Source organism: Otolemur garnettii, unplaced genomic scaffold (assembly GCF_000181295.1).
Source record: "Otolemur garnettii isolate 467f Iridium unplaced genomic scaffold, OtoGar3 scaffold00001, whole genome shotgun sequence".
NCBI classification, from domain to species: domain Eukaryota; kingdom Metazoa; phylum Chordata; class Mammalia; order Primates; family Galagidae; genus Otolemur; species Otolemur garnettii.
The window spans coordinates 27537128-27556173 of record NW_003852396.1 but is presented as its reverse complement, the minus strand read 5'-3'; the positions used below and the strand labels follow the sequence as shown (position 1 = coordinate 27556173).

At 43.9% G+C, this 19046-nt stretch overlaps 1 protein-coding gene across 1 annotated transcript in view; it reads right to left on the bottom strand.

The window, feature by feature from the left end:
- Nucleotides 1-1252: 1252 nt before the first annotated feature.
- Nucleotides 1253-19046, bottom strand: part of XRRA1 (X-ray radiation resistance associated 1) — a 104912-nt gene continuing 87118 nt past the window's right edge. The window contains exons 12-19 of the mRNA XM_003781362.2: nucleotides 17577-17702; nucleotides 9609-9702; nucleotides 8785-8903; nucleotides 6039-6386; nucleotides 3120-3318; nucleotides 2241-2356; nucleotides 1947-2052; nucleotides 1253-1529 (exon numbers count right to left, since the gene is read on the bottom strand). Coding sequence (XP_003781410.1) covers nucleotides 1276-1529; nucleotides 1947-2052; nucleotides 2241-2356; nucleotides 3120-3318; nucleotides 6039-6386; nucleotides 8785-8903; nucleotides 9609-9702; nucleotides 17577-17702 — 1362 coding nt within the window. The 3' untranslated portion in view covers nucleotides 1253-1275. The remainder of the gene's footprint in view (nucleotides 1530-1946; nucleotides 2053-2240; nucleotides 2357-3119; nucleotides 3319-6038; nucleotides 6387-8784; nucleotides 8904-9608; nucleotides 9703-17576; nucleotides 17703-19046) is intronic.

The following is a 19046-nucleotide window of genomic DNA, read 5'->3' as shown; positions in this document are numbered from 1 at the left end:
GGTAATGTATTGATTTTATTCCAACTGCTGTCTGCTTTAGATTTGGAGAAGGCACCTGGATCCTTGCAGACTGCCACTGTTGGCTCCCTCCTCCTCGACTGATCATAAAGAGCATTTTGACAAAGACAGAGGACTTGGAACAGGGCATGCTTTGTAAGAGGTGCTTCTGCCAACAAGGAAATGGTGTGAATCAAGTGGAATGATATCTTGTTTATTTAAACAGTACCAAAGTGCATTCTTCAATGTATGCTTGCCTGCTTGAGGCGAGGCCCAAGTTGAGAATACAATAAAGCAAACTCATGAAAGTGAATGTTCTGTTTCTAGTCAAAGTCTTGTCTCTGGAGAACAATCTCAAACAAAGTAAGCTTGGACAGTGTGGTGGTTGGTTTTTGGTGCTGTCTTTGTCCTGGGAGGTACTACAGGTGGGAATGTTCTTGCTTTGACATTCAGAATGGTGGGAAAGATTAGGATCGGAGACAGGTTTTTCATGGCATACAGCTATGTATGACTTCTGACATAGGTTATCTCCAATTTACAGTTCACTCCAGTTTACTGTCATTCTCACCCCTAATGAAGGCACCAAGAAAGAGTCTGAGTAATGAATGAGTATATGGGACATTGTCTTTACACATAAGAGCTATACTCAGAACATCTGATTTTTTGTTTGTTTACTTTTTGTCTCAAGCTGTTGCCCTGGGAAGTGTGCTATGGTGTCATAGCTCACAGCAACCTCCCAACTCTTGGAGTCAAGCTATCCTCTTGCCTCAGTTTTTCCTATTTTTAATAGCGACGGGGGTCTCACTTTTGCTCAGGTTGGTCTCAAACTTGTGAGCTCAAGCTAGCCACCAGCGTTGGCCTCCCAGAGTGCTAGGATTACAGGTGTGAGCCACTGCGCCTGGCCAGAACATCTGACTTTTTAACATGTCCTTTTTTGGAGTCATTGTTCAGAATTCATCAACCCCCCCCCACATCAGTTTCCCATCCAACAGAGAAAAAAAGCGTATACCTGTTTCATCTAAACTCGGAAGGCTAATTTGAAGGGGAAGTGTGACAATGCCGCCATGGCCCAGGTTTCAGGAAAGAATGTGTGGCACCCAATCTATTGCTCTATGCACCCACTCTTTATTGCTGCTGGGCCAGGTGCTGGGTCATGCCCAGGGAGGGGAGGTCCTGACGAGCTCCCCACTCTCTGCTACCAGTGAGCAGCTGAACTGAGCTGTGAGGCCCTGAGGGCCCCTGGAGAGGGCTGGGGTGCAGGCCAGGAGATACACACCCCTAGTCTTTTGTGTCACTGGCTGTGGGCTCTTGGCAGAACTCATCCATGAACTCCAGGAAGCGGCCAAACTTGGGCTGGCCCTCGTTCAGCGCAGGGCAGGTTGGTGGCAGTGGGGTGGCCCCAAACACCTTCCGTAGTGAGCAGCGCACCAGCCGCCGGTAGCGAGCTCGAAACTCCTTCAGCAGGCGTTTGGCCTCCAGGTACTGCTGCTGGTTTGCCAGCCGCTGCTCAGTCCTCCTGCGCAGCACGGTGCCTGCAGAGAGAGAAACAGGAGAGGCACCAAGCTTGTCCTGGTTCCCACTTAACCTGAAGCAGCAGCATTGGGTCCAGAGACCCCTAGAAAGTGGGAGGGCATGGGAGGAGGATGTTCAGAGGGGCGAAGATGGCCTTTTCAGCATGGGCCAGTGAGAAGTCAGCAGTATCCCTCCTGGTTCTATATTAAACAGTGGTTCAGCACCCTAACATGCTGACTGAGACCCAGAGTGAGGGGATTGCCCAAAGTCACACTGCTTGTTAGGCAATCCCCTCACTCTGGGTCTCAGTTGTCCCACATGGAGAGGGCTGGGGTGGACGACCTCTTCCTGCTCTGTTGCAAGCCCTTTCTTTGCCTTACCCAGCAGATGAGTAAGCTGCTGGATCTTGAGTCCTGGCAGCTGTGGCACAACCATACCTAGTGGAGCCTCTGTAATGTTCCGAGGGTCCCGCATGCGAACGAGGATGTCATCCAGCAGCTGGCCTCGAGTCTTCCGTTGGGGTGGAATAGGGATTCTCTGGGCCTGACAGAAAGATAAGAGAGGAAGGTATTAGCTCAAGCTTATGCTCAGACCTCATGCTCAGTAACAGCAACAGACAGGGGAGCCCGTGGGGCACACTGAGAAAGCAAGGCCCCCAGAGGGTCCTGAGGTGGCTTGCATCCGTACCTGTGGGGGTCTTGAGGCCCACTCACACTCAGCTGAATGCTTACCCGTCTCTCTTTGGGAACATAGTGCTTCTGGAAAGCGTCCAGCTTGGGCTTGGAAGAGCGGTATAGGATCGGGTGCTTCAGCATATGCTGCAGGGCCTGTGCATTCTTCTGGATTCCTAGGACCGTAAGTTAAGACTGAGTCAAGACATGCTCCCTACCCCCCATGTCGCTCCTGATTTCTTCATTCCCTAGTCTCACTGCAGCTCTAAGTGAAGGGGTGTGAAAGCTCCCCAGGAAGAAAACACTGCTCCCTGATCTCTCCCTATCTGCTACAGTGCCTGAGGGTCTATCATTCTTCAGTGAATCCTTATCCCACATGAGCACAGATCCTAATGGAAAGATAGCACTAGAGTAGGGAAAAGGGCTGGCCCCAGTGTGGCACTGTTAACTTTAGGGGGTTACACCAAAAGGACTGACACCCTAGAGTCCAGCTGAGTGCCAGCTCCTTTAGAAGCACAAACACTGTTAACATATCAGTCTTAGAGGCTCAGAGAGGAGGCTGCCTCCTTTATCTCAACTGAATGGGATTTGGGATGTCAGTTTGGGACTTGGCTAGGAAAAGCCCAAGAATCTGGCCTGTTTGGGTGTTTGGTCATCAAAACTTTTCTGATGACTTTTCCATCCAGAGCAGCTGGGCACAGACCAGTTGGAATCTCTGAAAAAGCTGTGGCTCCCCCAAATCAGGTGAGGGCTCAAGCCAGGACAAGGTTCCTAACATGTAGGGCTAGGATATGCAAGAAGCCCTTTGACAGACATCTAGACAGAAGACAGCATTCTTGCTGGGAAAAGAAGTCCTGGAATCATCCTTGGCTTGGCCTTGATTGCTCTGGGCTGTGGAGACAGCCCCTTGCCCTGGAGCAAAGGTATGCCCTCACATACCCTTTGGCTCAACGAAAGCTGGATCCAGCTTGGTTGTCAGCAGCTCCTCATAGCCATGATACTTTCTGGGGAGGGAGGTGGATGGGAGCTTTCTCCGAGTCCTCTTCATCTCTTTGGGTGTTGGTGGTGGTCTTCTTTGGTCTTTCTCCTTTTCCTCTAAATCATCCCTATGCATGATGGTGGAAGGCAGCTCATTCACCTATACCCAGGAAGAAGAATATTCATTCATTCCATGAAGACTTCTGAACATCAGCTCCATGCTGGTCCCCATGCTGGGCCTGTTAAGGGGCAAGACCAAGACTGAGATGGAAGGAGGCATACATGAAAATAGACGAGGACCAAATACCTTGATAAATGCTGTTAACAGAGGAGAGACAACAGTTTTGAGTGATCCCAGAGGAAGCCCCAACTCAGCCTGGAAGCTCCCTAGGGGAAGTGATACCCTTACCTGAGCTAAGTCTTAAAGAGCCAGGAGAGCTACTCCCAGCCCAGAGTGGGAAGAGGGTGGACTGCAGGTGATGAGAAACAACGACTCATAGTACAGGCCAGGAACAGCATAAGCAAAGGTACAGAAACCTCCAGGTGCATGTGGAGGAACTAAAGATTGGCATAGTTGGAATACAACGTGAAGAGACAGACAACTAGAGTAGTCAAGAGTTGTTCTGTGCCAAGCTGTGTTTTATTTTGCATTTTCTTTATTCTTACTCTGATGACAAGCCATGGAAGATTTCATCCTATCCTAATGGCTTTATAAGAAACATGAGACTTATATTTCACTTAGGGATATAGTTATAGCCTCAATTAAAATGGCCTACTCAAAAAGAAATAGGAAATCTGCATAGATGTATAACAAGTAAAAAGGTTGAATTAGTAATTTTAAAACTACTCACAAAGAAAAGCCAAGGACCACATGGTTTCACTACTGAATTCTATCAAACATTTAAAGAATACTAGTTCTTCACAAGCTCTTCCAAAATTTATAAGAGGGAACACTTCCCAGCTCATTTTTTTAAATCAGTGCTACCCCAAAACTCAAACTAGAGAAATACAAGAAAAGAAAAATACAGACCAATGCATTAATAAATGTGAAAATCCTCAAATATATTAGCAAACTGAATTCAATAAGTAAAAAGGGTTATACACCATGACAAACAGGGATTTATCCCAGGAATTTAAGATGGGTTCAACATCTGGAAATCAATTAATGAAATACACTATATCAATAGACTGAAAGATCAAAGCCACCTTATCATCTCAAGAGATACAGAAAAAGAAGATCCAATATATCTTGATAAAAAAAAAAATCAGTAAACCAAGAGTGGAAAGAACTGGATAAAGGGCATCTGAACTTGATAAAGGGCATCTCTGAAAAACCCACAGCTAACATCATAACTGAGGATGAACGACTAGTGCTTTCTCCTAAGAACAGGAACAAGACAAGGATTATCTGCTCTCACCACTTCTATTATTCGACATGGGAGGTTATAGCTAGGGCAATTAGGCAAGAAAAAACAATTTCAGTGTTTGTTGTTTTTTTTTAAATGAATAACATGGTGACTCACGTCTGCATTGCTTTGGCTGCTAGGAGCTCAGAACTACATTAGCCATACACTTTTACTATGCATGATGTACACGTTGAGTGACAGAGTACCCTTGTACTTATTACTTCTTTTCTTGTCCATATTCTCCTTTCATCTAACTCTCAACTGTTTCTTTTTTCTTTTTTTGAGACAGAGCCTTAAGCTGTCACCCTGGGTAGAGTGCTATGGCGTCATAGCTCACAGCAACCTCCGACTCTTGAGCTTAGTGATTCTCTTGCCTCCGCCTCCCAAGTAGCGGGGACTACGGGCACCCGCCACAATGCCTGGCTATTTTTTGGTTGTAGTTGTCATTGTTTGGCAGGCTCAGGCTGGATTCGAACCTGCCAGCTCTGGTGTATGTGGCTGGCGCCTTAGCCACTTGAGCTACAGTCACTGAGCCAATACTTATTTTTTTATATTCTTCATTGTTCCAGAAAGGTTCTGAGGTAGTTCATAAAGATACTTTTATGCTGCATGAGTTTATATGTTGCTACAAGTCATTTGTGGAATAATAAAAGAGATGAGTGGATAAGTGAGTAAGATGTAATTGTACGTCCTGGAAAGATCAGCAGTGGAGGGGTAAGACTAGAGGCAGGGAGAGGCATGGTACAATAATACAGCCACCTCTTCCAGCCTTGTATTTCCCTTTCCCTACATGCCACCCTTCTGCTGCACTGACACTGAACATTTGTGGTTCTTGCTTATACCATTTCAATCTCCCTCCCCTATGCCTTGCTTCTCGCTGTTCCCACTACCCAGAATGCCCTTTCTGCCAGCTCTTTCCCTTGTTATTCCTACTCAGCCTGCAAAGCTCAGCTCATTTGAACCTCTTCTAGGAAGCCCTCCTGGTCTGAGGCAGAGACATCCTTCCTTCTTCTTGGCTCACAGTGCCTGGGTTTCCCTCAATCTCAGCACCAATTGCATGTATGGTTGTCCATCTTTCCCATCAGATTGACAGCACCTTGAGGGGAGGACCTGTGTCTGCTCCATCTGTCTTTCCAGGATCCAGAGGCAGCATCAAAAGTGTGAGGTGACCTTAGGCAGAGAGGTCATAGCATAGAGGCTGCAGCAAACTATTCCAAAAAACTAGTGAGAACCACACTCCAGTTAGACCCTAGGTCTTGTCAGTACTACAGGACCATGATGTGCCCCCATCAGTAGCCTCAGATCAGTGGCTTTCCCAGAGGGATTTCTAAGCCCTGCCAAGGGTACTGACTTCTGGTTACAGACTCAGCATATGCTTGTTCTTAGTTACCCACAACAGTCCAGCCAGCTGAGGGCTGTGCAGGAACCTGTGGGAGCTGGCAATAAGTGGGCAAGGGCAACTGGATACAGGTACCTGAGTCAGGAAGATGGACTCTGTGCTCTTGGTGTCCTCATCTGACGGCTGATCTGGGCTGAGGTGGACAGCTGTGTCGCTTGGGCGGGACACAGTCTCTTCACTATGCACGGTGGAGTCAGAGCAGATGGGAGGCAGTGGCACAAAGGTCCGGCGTGAGAGGGAAAGGCCTTCTAGGCCCTCGGTGGGTATGTGTGGCTCCAGAGAAGTGCTTTGGGCAGTAGGCAGCTCTTCATCTACCTCTGCCTCTGCCTCCAGCATATTCCTGGAGGGAGACTTGATTGCTGTCATGCGTGAGTGGTGGAGTAGCAGAGGCTGCTTTGGCACCTTTGGGACTTGAGTTTTCACCTGTCATGGAAGAAGGGCTGGATTGGATTTGCTCTCTAATTGGGGATTTCTCCCTGTGGGCTATACTAGCCTCAGGCTACTTGTATCGCAGTCAGAGCACTGGGTAAGGACTCAGGGAGGCAGAGAGGGAAATCATACATGTTTGCCATCTATCATATGCCCTATGCATGACATTAGTTGTTCTATTTATACCAAATGAATAGTTATCTTCATTTTATGTGTGAGGAAACGAGTTCTATTCAGACTTTCAATGCTTGCTCCAGTCCTGTCAGGATTTAAGATGAGCTTACAGGACAGAGGCAGGCTGTAGAGGAGGTAGCAAAGGAATAAAGTGTATTTCATTTTGGGGATCAGCAAGCCTCAGTGCAGCTTTTAGCTGTAGAAAGACTAAAATCAAAGTTAGAGTAGGGAGCAGTCTTGGAGGTCACTGAGTCTGACCTCCTTATTTTACAGAGAAACTAAGGCCCAAAGAAGGAGCTGTGGAGAAGTGGGGAGAAATCGGCCTTGAAGTCAAAAGACTCAGGGATGAGCCTGGCTCCATCACTTTCCATAGCTGCCTGGCCTTGGGCAAGAGTTTCACTTTCTGAGCTTCAGTTTTCTCAACTCTAAAACTTCTCAGAGCTACTCAGAGGATGACATAAAACAACAGATATGAAAATACATTATAAACTCCCATACTCGTCTCAATGCAAGTTATAGTCACCTACAAAAATTAAGAATGGCTATACCAGGACCAGAGTATGTCTTCTGCCTGAATCTTTACCCTTTGACTGCGGAGTGCTCAGAAGGAAATGTGCCAATAGAAGTGTGCAGCAATCGCAACAACTGTTACTGGACATCCTTCGCTTTCTTACTAATCAAAATAATTTACCCAAGTTGGTTTCAGTTATTTCAGGCACAACTATGAAAAATACTGAGAACAAAGCATTTGATGCATCCAGACTCAAGTCAGGTAACAAACATAACAGTAACATGTATTTTTATTTATAAAATGAACAACACCTGTAGGTGTCATTCACACCAAATGAACTTTTTTTGTTATTGTTTGTTTGCTTTTATTGAGACAGAGTCTTACTTTGTCACCCTCGGTAGAGTGCTATGGCGTCACAGCTCACAGCAATCTCAAACCCTTGGTCTCAAGCAATTCTCTTGCCCCATCCTCCCTAGTAGCTGGGACTACAGGTGCCCGCCACAAGGCCTGGCTATTTTTTGTTTGTTTGTTTGTTTAGCAGGCTCAGGCCAGGTTCAAACCCACCAGCCCTAGAGCATGTGGTGGGCATCCTAACCACTGAGCATGGGCACCCCCAAATGAACATTTTTATATTGACCAGCAGTCTTTGCAGTCAAAAGTTTAAGGAGGTGTTTCCTTATTATGGAAGCAATCTACTGCCTCTTCTAACTTTCCCAGACAAGTGCTGTTACACTTGTCTTCTGAGATACCGCATAATAAGTCAAATTCCTCTTTCATCTAGAATTTCAAAAATTTCTGCAAAATGTGCCTCTGGAATCAGATTGAATTTAGGGTTGGACATGGTAGCTAATACTAAAAATAGGAAAACTGGCTAGGCATTGTGGCTGGCGCATGCATTCTTAGCTACTTGGGAGGCTGAAGTAGGAAGACTGCTTGAACCTAGGAGTTGAGGTTACTGTAAGCTGGGTTGATGCCTCAGCATGCTAGCCTGGGCAACAGAATGAGACTCTTGTCTTTTTTTTTTTTTTTTTTTTTTTTGAGACAGAGCCTCAAGCTGTCCCCCTGGGTAGGGTGCCATGGCATCATGCTCACAGCAACCTCCAACTCCTGGGCTCAAGCGAGTCTCCTGCCTCCGCCTCCCAAGTAGCTGGGACCACAGGCGCCCGCCACAACGCCCGGCTATTTTTTGGTTGCAGCCATCATTGTTGTTTGGCGGGTCCGGGCTGGGGATTCGAACCCACCACCTTAGGTGTACGTGGCTGGCGCCTTAGCCGGTTGAGCTATAGGCGCCGAGCCGAGACTCTTGTCTTAAAAGAAAGAAAATAACACTCAATTGCAGGCAGCACCTGGGGCTCAAAGGAATAGGGTGCTGGCCCCATATATCAGAGGTGATGGGTTCAAACCCTGCCCTGGCCAAAAACTGCAAACAAACACCAAAATACTCAATTTGCAAATGTAGAAAAATGGAAAGTGCTTTTCCAACCTTAGCAATAAAAAAAAGAACCTGAATAACCTATATAATCTTAACTTTGATTTTCTTGCCCCTCCTGGTTATATCTATATTTAACAGTAAGAAAAGGAGAACTGAACCTAAAGGAAAGATTCTAGGCATCATGGAAGAGAGCAGCCCTATCACTCAGTTAGTCTGCATGCATTAAAATAGGCTCATTCCTTTTGAGGGTGGGAGTCCTGCCTTGAAAGCCTTACCTTCCGCGATTCCTTCTGAGGCATCAAAATATGATGCTTAGACTTTACCATCGTCTTCTTTCGAATTAAGTGGATCCCCAGTCGCTCCTGGAGGAAGCTCTTCAGCAGTGGAGGGACCCCTGGTGCCATGATTGGAAAATAAGATTACTAATAGCTGACATTTATACTGGGGCTTACTATGTGCCAGGCACTGTAGGAGATAGGAACTATATTATTCCCATTTGACAGGCAGGGAAAGTGATATAAAGAGAGGTTAAGACATTTGCCCAAGGTAACAAAGATCATGTAGAACAAGGATTAGAATGTCACTGGTGTCACCCTAGGGCCTAGGACCCTATAATTCCTCTAGCTGCTGAATTCTGGACAGTATGCTCCACCGCTAACATAGCATCGCTGCATTCAGTGTGCTCCGAATGAGTGCCCTGCAGTTGGGCCTGCACGCCTCTCCAGCTGGGGAATGGGAAATGAAGTCACAACAGTCCTTTTCCACAAAGCAGAGGTCATGCAGGATCTAGGTAATTTAGTATTCCATTCCCAGCTCTGCCTCTTTCTTGCTGTGTGATGTTGGACAGATTATAAACCTCCCTAAGCTTCAGTTTCCACACTGTCCATGGAACAATAATGCCTGGCTCAAAAGGTAACTGTCAGGATGAGCTGGTGCAGAATAGCTGCTGAGCACTATTTCTCCTTTTCCCAGTGTACCATGAACCTTGTCCACCCTGACACAGAGCAGAGTCCAGGCCTTCCCAGTGAAGTGGCAGTGAGGATGCCCATATTGCTCCTTGGGCACTGGCTTAGCAGGCACAGCCTTGTGGGCACCATACCTCGTGTATGGGCCACCAGAGGGTTGTTATGAAAGATGAGCTCACAGAGAGATGGGAAGAGAGCTACTGGCAGGACGGCATCCTCCTTTGCAATCTGTAACCAATGCAGAAGAGATCATCAGGTTGACACCATTCTTCACCTCTGCCTAGGTACATCCAGGCCCCATCTTGCAGGGGTATGTGCTTGTTAAGACTGGTGGGGGAAGAGTTGCTGCTGTAGATGGGACTCACTGTTGGAAATGCCTTATCCCTGAAGTATCACCTGCTTATGCCCACAATACCTCGCCCCTCCTGTGTGAAATTCTACCATCACTGTTTCAAGTTTAAGCATTAAGAATTTTTCTCCCTTCTCCACATTGGGTATGTAGCCTATATTAAATATTGGGAATGTTGGTGACAAAACAATAGCAAACACGCAGAGCACTTGTTCCACAAAGAGTCTGGAAGGATGACTTTGACTTTAGGATACAATTTGCCTGACACTTCACCTTTCTCAATGCAAACCTCTACACACCCCATCAGTCTGTCAATAGCATTCCTGATGGCCTTGTTCTTTGAGGCCAGTCCTGGGCACTAACACTGGGGGGAGAGGAAACGAGAGGTCAGAGGGACCCACATATCTAAAGGATAAGCAGAATCAGTGAGAAGGGAGACTTCATAGCTATCTGGGACGCAGAGGGTGTCCTGTGAAGCCAGCCTGCAAGTGGTGGCTTATTGGCCAGGCTGGCATCTGAGGGGCAAAAAATACATATCCCTTGTTGAGCAGAGTACCTGGAACATCTGAGGACTATCTTGGGGAGGGCATCTACTAGCAATGTAACAGTATCAGGGCCATCAGTATCACAGGGCCAGAAAGTAGGGCAGAACATAATGATAGCCCTGGTCAGATGCAGGACCCTCTGAAGGCACTAAGGTCCAAGGGCTGGAAGTGGGAGGGCACTTTACTCTGACTTCTTCTGGAGCCCCACTGGGGAGTATGAGGATTTCCACTAAGCAACTAACTTCTCTTTCATTTTTATTCATTTGACCAACAAATATTTACTGAATACCTACCATGTGCCAAGCACTTTGCTGAACAAAACAGTTACCATTCCTGCCCTTGAGTGCTGTCCAGTGGGAAAAGCACTGAACAAGTAGTAACACAAAAGAGGAAATTTAAATTTGTGGTAAATGCCACAAAAGAGAGGTTGAGTGAATTACTAGGGTGACCTGGCCTAGTCGGAGAGGTAAGAGAAGGTGGCCCTGAGATCTAAAGGAGGCATAGGAGGTAATTTAGTGGATGCAGTAGGGGGATGGAGTGCATGGCACAGACATCTCTGTATTACAAACCATTTTCTCTACCTGTAGCACACAGCTAGATTGTCTCCTAGCCTCCCAGGCAGTTAGGTGTGACTTGGTTCTAGCCAGTACAACGTGGATGGAAGTGATAAATGCTACTTGCAGGCACAGCTCCTACAAAACCTTTTGTAATTCCTTTACTTCCTCTACCATACTCTCCCTGCTCAACCATCTGCACCCACCAGAGACATGGGGTCCAATAAAGCTGTCGTATGACCCTACAAGATGACAAAGCTATGGCTAGAGGGAATTTGGGGCTCAGCCAGAAATATCCACAATGCGTTTTGTAAAATCAAGAAATAAACTTTATTGTGTTAAGTGATTATGATGTTTAAGGTTGTTGTGGCAGCTAGTATTACTTTAATGCAGAGAAGTACTCTATGCAAAGAGACCAAGATGTGAAAGGCTTCATAGCCTGCTGAAGAAATTCAAAGAAAGCAAGCGCGACTAAAAGCAGAGAGAGTGAGAGTGCTTGCTGCAAAATGAGGCTGGAGATGCAAAGTAGGCACAGACCAAAGGTAGGTAAAGATTTTGGTCATTCGGGAATCCTTTAAGTGGATTTCAGAAATATGAGCACCTAAATTTGACAAGACTTGGTGAGAGATAAGATATGGCCAGGGTCGGGGGAGGGAGGTGATGTAAAGGAGAGAGAAGTATGAAGAGTGACAACCAAGTTTTGGCTTGAGTAACTGGATGAATGACGGAGCTATTCACTAAGATAGGGAACAATTAAAGGACAAAATTTTAAAACAAAAATCATTAATTCACTTTGGATAGATGCACGTTGGAAGTACCTTTCAGACCTCTAAGTAGAAATGTCAAGTAGACATTTGAATCACTGGTCTGAAATACAGAGGAGAGTTCCCTGTTGAGTTATTAATTTTTGAGTCACTAAGCATGGGCCAATGGGTATCTGAAATCATCCCTAGGAAGAGAGGAGACAGCGAGAAAAGAAAAGGGACTAGAAGTGGGCTGGGGGCCTTGAGAGACTTTAATATTGGACCTAGACCAGACAGCATTAGCAAACCTTTTCTGTCAAAGGTAGATATTAAACATTTTAGGCTTTGCAGACCACATGGTCCCTGCTGCAACTCAACTCAACTCTATTGTTATTGCACAAAAACAGCTACAGACAATTCCTAACAAATAGGTGTTGAATGCACAACCTTAATAGCACAATAACAGAAAAAGTACTAACTCATAGTTTTTCAGTAAGGGCTAAAATTGATCATATGAGCACTCTCATGCTTGCCTGCTTGCTTCACCCCACCCCCAGCTGATCAGCTGACAGATGCCCCTTGGGGTTCCCTTTTTACAATATCTGAAAAGAGCCTAATAGAAAGAAAATATATTCTCTTCACACTCACCAGAAACTGCCTTTTAGAAGTTGCTTCAACACACTTAGGGAGTTCTTGAACCAACAGTGCTCCCTCCCCAGCTACAGGCCCCGGTTCCTACTCAAAATCATATCTCAAGGGCAGAATCACCAACAGAATCACAATCACCTGTGATGAGCCTCTCTCTGATGGCAAGGCAACTGCTTATCATCCAGCTGCTAAGAAGACAGGAGTAGTGGATACAGCAATGTCACAGTACCCTGTTAATTTGCTTACAGTCATAAATCTTCTTCACCTCCCTTTACAATGACCCGATTCTTTCTGCCAACACTATCTCCCTTTCTTTTACTGTGTTGGTACTTTTTCTGCCTAGGAAAAAGTAAATAACTAACTTCTATCCTAATCTTTGGAGAAATCTTTCTCAAAACTCTGTGCACTAGCTCACACCCTAACAGGTGTGGTAGCTCTTTTCCAAGAGAATTTTACTTATAGACTAAAATCTGAATTTGATGTAATTTTAACATGTTACGGAGTATTATCTTTGTTTTGATTTTTTTAACCATTTAAAAATATAAAAATCACTGAACACACAAGCTGTACCCAAATCAGGCTTGACGAATATGTAGTACAGTCCCTGGGCCAAATCTGGCCCACCACCTGTTCAATGAAGTTGTATTAGAACATTGCCTTTCTCATTCATTTGTATATTGCCTTTTGTTCTACAAGTGCAGAATTAAGTAGTTGCAACAGAGTAAAATATTTATTATCTGGCCCTTTACAAAAACTGTCTGCTGATCTCTTAACTAGTCTCCAGAGGAGGAGAATAAACCTATAAAGGTGCCTCATATGTGTGGACAAATGATTATAAAGGTGGTAAAATTGGGTGCAGAATCTCTCTCTTTTTTTTTTTTTTTTGAGACAGAGCCTCAAGCTGTTCCCCTGGGTAGAGTGCCGTGGCATCACAGCTCATAGCAACCTCCAACTCCTAGGCTCTAATGAGTCTCCTGCCTCTGCCTCCCAAGTAGCTGGGACCACAGGCGCCCGCCACAACGCCTGGCTATTTTCTTTGGTTGCAGCTATCATTGTTGTTTGGCGGGCTGGGCTGGATTCGAACCCACCACCTTAGGTGTATGTGGCTGGCGCCTTAACCACTTGAGCGACAGGCACCGAGCCAGGTGCAGAATCTCTTATGTACAAATCAGGGGGTTAAGAGGCAATAACTACAAAATAGAGGATGGATAATTAATTTTGTTAGGATGCAAAATTCCATCCACTGAAGTTCAAGAAAATTACAATTAAGATTGATTTTAAAAATTTGACTTACATCCAGAGTATGTGTATCATATTTTCTGTGAAATGCAACCCCAGTTGAAAGATATGGATTTAGGAATCAGGCTGATGTGCCAATAGAATCTGGCCATTGGGCTACCCTTTTCTCTACAGGATGAGTTGAATGCTTCTGGAAATACATTCAGGTTCCAATGATAATTTTAAATTTCTGTTCAATCTCATTGGGTTAAGGAGAATATAACAATCTATCAAATTTATGAACCAAGTAAATATTAAAGATTAAATGAAAGTGATTACTTTTAACACAAAAAACTCCTAGAGTTCTGAGTGAATATTCTACATGTACAAGGACTGTCCAGAAAGTATCCAGCCATTGTTAACACTATTTTTCATGTTACATGGTTATATATTTTCTGGACAACTGTTATATAGGTTCTATTTGAAGGCAGAATTGATTTTAAAGTTTGTAACTTTAATAAATTGAATATTAACTTCAATACAAGTAGTTATTTCTTAACATGATCTAAATAGTCATCTAACAAACTTATTGAGCATCTATCATGTATCAAGTAATATTCTAAATGATGAGAATATAGATATAAACTAAAGTTCTAGTGTTCAAAAAAATTACAGTAGTGGACCACTGATAATAATAAGATATACAATTTGTTAGATGGTCATAAACAAAAATGCGATTTATGCCAGGCACAGTGGCTCATGCCAGTAATCCTAGCACTCTAGGAGGTCAAGGTGGGAGGATCATTTGAGCTTAGGAGCTCAAGACCAGACTGAACAAGAGTGGGACCCTATCTCTACCAAAAATAGAAAAATTAGCCAGGTGATGTGGTGGCCACTTGGCGTGTTGTGGCAAGTACCTGTAGCCTCAGCTACTCAGGAGGATGAGGCAGGAGGATCACTTTAACCCAGGAATTCGAAGTTGCTATAAGCTAGGCTGACATCATGGCTCTCTAGCTTGGGCAACAGAGTGAGACTCTGTCTCAAAACAAAACCCACACCATCATTTAAAAACTCAAATGTGAATGTATGTTCCAACCTTAACAACAAGAAAAAGAACCTAAATAACCTAATTCATAACTCTTTTTGAATCTGACAGAAACCTAAGGTCTCAGGGCAATTACATGGCCTGAAATCTAAGGAAAGACTGAATCCAAACACCTCCAAGGAGAGACGGGACATGGACATCAGCTCAGCTGTGGCAGAATGTGAGTGCCACACAAGCATTTAAGAAACCAGCTACAAATTTTAATGAATTGCTAAAAACTGGGTGTGGCATAGAGTAACAGAGTAGAACCCCTGAGAGCTGCAGACACCAGAGGAGCTCACACCTACTTGGGCAGGAAAGATTGGAGGCAGGAGAGAGCCTGGAGACAGCCTTCCTTGGTGGTGTGGGCCTGTAGGGGAATAGGGCCACTGCAGGAATGGCAGGAAGCCTTGCCAGCCCTTCTTTCTGCCCAGTGAACAAAAGCCTTTAGTAAGAAGTTCAGTAAACCTTGTTGGCCCAGGGCACTGCATTTAAGGAAGACATATAATAAAAACCTAGTACTCACAGGTAAGGGCAGGAAATCTGGGCCTAGTATATTAGAGATAGAGGTCTCCTACTAGTGGGAGAGGGGTAGGACCACTGAGAAAGGCCAATCCTTAAGACACAGGGACCCAGGACTGCCTAAGATGGGCTGGAGCCTCTCTTTGGTCCCTTAAAAGCAGGCTAGCAAGCACTAAGTAACAAGCAAAGCAGTTCACTGCTGAGGGTAGGAACAACAATGTGGAAATAAACCCATCTGAGGTACAGGCATATGAGAAAGGCTTAATGATGAAGACAGAGCAGGAACACTCAGAAAAATACCCTGGAACCTTTACAAGAGCCAACTACATGCTGTCCAAAAGAGATGCACCTTAACCATAAAGATATGTAATATATAGGTTGCAAGTATTATTAAAAGATAGAAAGAGATACACGATGCAAATAGTAAGCATAACAAAGCTATGTAGAAAACAATGGCAATCAGTGTAACGTAATTCTTTGTACCCTCAATGAATCCCAAACAATGAAAAAAAAAAGCCATGTAGCAGTATTAAAATCAGACAAGATAGGTCAGGTGTGGTGGCTCACACCTATAATCCTAGCACTCTAGGAGGCCCAGGCAGGTAGCCTGCTTGAGCTCAGGAGTTTGAGACTAGCCTGAGAAGAGTGAGACCCAGTCTCTAAAAAATAGCCAGAATTTGTGGTGGGCACCTATAATCCCAGCCCCTCAGGAGGCTGAAGCAAGAGGATCACTTAAGCCCAAGAGTTTGAGGTTGCAGTGAGCTACACTATGGCACTCTAGGGCCAACAGAGTGAGACTTTGTCTCAAAAACTAACCAAACAAAAAGAACTGACACAACTAAAGGGAGAAATAAGTAAATCCACAATCACAACTAGCAATTTTAACGTACTATCTCAGTTATTGATGGGACAAATAGACAAAAGTACAGAGAAGATCTGAGTGACACTACCAGATCTTCTTAATCGATATTTATAGAACTTAATTGATATTTATAGAACACAACCCCCCAAAACTTTAGAGTACATTTTTCCTGTAGTGTACATGGAAAGTTCACCAAGATAGACCATAGGGTGGAAGATTTAAAAAAGTTTAAATATATTTCAGAAGAATAAAATCTTATAGTTATCTACCCATAACAGTATTCAATTAGAAATAAATACAAGATATCTAGAAGAGCCCCATGTATTTTGAAATTGAACAATTCACATTTAAATAACCCATGGGTCAAAGGAGAAATCACAAGAAAAACTAAAATACTTAAATTGAATGAAAAAAACACAATATATTGCAATTTGTAGAACATAGCTTTACAAAGCAATGAGAGAAGAAATTTATAATGTTTATACCAGAAACAAGGAAGATCTTAATCAGTCTAAAACTATACTCTTTAGGGAGCTAGATAAAGAAGAACATAGCATATTTGCTATAAGTAGAAGAAAGAAATAAAAGTATGAGCAGAAATCAATGAAATGGAAAACAGACAAATAATAGAGAAATCTAGTAAAAACAGCAGCATATTTAATTTTAACAAGTCAACAAAAAGGATAGCATCCAACTATTCTGGGTCAATAAAATAGGAGAAAAGACACAAATTACCAATTTCAAGAGGAGTGATCCATAATACATATACGGTCCACTGATTTTCAACAAGATTATAAAGATCATTTGGTAGAGGAAACAGGTGTCTTTTCAATAAATGGAGTTGAGAATACTGGATACCCACATCCAAAAGAATGAAGTTGATGCCTATCTCACGTCATACATAAAGATGAACTCAAAATGGAACAAAAACCTAAATGTAAGAACTAAAGTTATAAAATTCTTAGAAATAAACACTTTAGGATTTAGCCATACCAACTGCTTGCCTTAGAAGAAATGTAAGCAGAGTATCTTAAAAGATTTTTGTATTTCAAACTCAAGTTAGGCTCAATTGGTGGAATTTTACAGAAAATCAAATAGGACATGGATATTGGAAACATAGAAAAAAAAATGTGTTAAATCTGTTGGACTTCACATCTGCTGTTAACTTAGGTTAGAACATTTCTCACCTCGCTTTCCTTGATCCCAAATATAAGTTAGACCCTTCCCTACCATAACCTATTTCATAGCACTGTGGATTTCTTCATAACACCAAACATCCTTGTGATGATGTGTCCATTATCAGTCCTTCCTATAGGTGATAAGCTCCAAAAAGGCAGAGGCCAAGTCTTTCCTTCCAAAGATGTATGTCTAATGCCTAGCACAGAGACTGGCACATGGTAAGTACTAAATAAATATCTATGACTGAATGGACTCCAGCCTTGGCCTGAACTCCCTTCACTTTCTCTATCCTGAGCTCACATACCTGTAATTGGAGGATTGGTCTATAGGCCAGAGCAACTCACATCCCACCCTCCCATCTGTGCCCCCAAGGAAATTGCAGAGAAGCAGAAAGTCACCTTGTTGTAGGCCACGCTAAGGTACCTCAGCTCCGGGAAGGGTGGGGCCAGCGTCTGGTTCCTGACCTTCAGTGACTTCACAGGAAGAATCTCAAATATGGGAGGAAGTGTACATACCTTGGTTGTCTTAGAAGGAAAAAAAAATCAAAGTCAAAGTGCCCTGATAAAAAAGAAACTGAGGCTTCAAAAAGGGCCAACGGACCCCTCATGCAGTGTGAGGGAAAGAATGACCTTCCCAGAAAGCCTTGGCCAAAAGAGACATTTGGATTGAAAGGGGAGATGTCCCACCAATCTAGAATTCTGGCTCCAACTTCTCTGAGGTCACATGGTAACTAATTCTCCAGCACCCAGAATTCTAGTTTCAAGTTCTCCAAGGCCACAGGATAATATAGTGCCAGTGCAGACATCAGACGTATTTGGTGCACCCACTTCTCTTCTTCTGCCCTACAGCAGTTTATCCTAAATTGGCCTTTTTACATAACTGGGCTTGTAGAGGGAATTTCCCTAGTAGGGAGAGGGAAAGCAGAAAAGTGACTTCAGCCTTGAACATCTAGTCCAATGGTGTAGTCATATCCTACAGTGGAGGTTCTTCATTTGAGGATGAACCAACAGCTAAGTCCTCAATTACTTCCACCAGGTTTTGGGATCTGAATGCGACATGGTGCATCTGGGTCACTTGTAAGGTCACAGTCTCTCCATACAACACAGACCAACTCAAGTCCAACATATTTGATCAAGGAAAATAAGAAAATTACCGGATTAATCATACTTAATGCAGTTTACTCACTGTTTCTTTCAGTTCGATGGAACCAAAGGATATTACAAGGGTAGTTGCTAGGCTAATGATGAGGTACAGATGAACTAGTTTCTCTTCTCCACTGATTTCGATGCAATTTTGAGCAAGTCACTTAAATTTCACTTGTTCAGTGAATATTTGTGGAGTACCTACTTTGGGCCAAGCATTTAGTGCCATTCTGGGTCAACATGTAAAGCCACATAAGTGGAACAGGTAAGTTATGGGTGAGAAAAAAACAAAACCAGTATTGTGTTTGGGAACTTAGATGACTCCCTTATCTAGGTGATCCCAAGGCAATCTCTGAGAGGCCAGGGTGGAACTGGTGGCAGTCTGATAAGGCATTCTCTTCCACCATGCCACTCCTTACTTGAAGCAAGGCTGTGTGAGCTAAAAGGGGACAAGTCAGACCAGAGCACAGAAAAGAAAAAGCCAGAGAGCTGGGCTCAGGGGGCAGAGAAGAAAGTATCTTAGAAGAAAGTGCACCTAATTTTTACAGAGAAAGGCCATTACAAAATCTCAACTATCCAGCTCACTCTCTAGATGAGTGATTTTTCTTTTCTTTTCTTTTCTTTTTTTTTGAGACAGAGCCTCAAGCTGTTCCCCTGGGTAGAGTGCTGTGGCATCAAAGCTCACAGCAACCTCCAACTCCTGGGCTCAAGCGAGTCTCCTGCCTC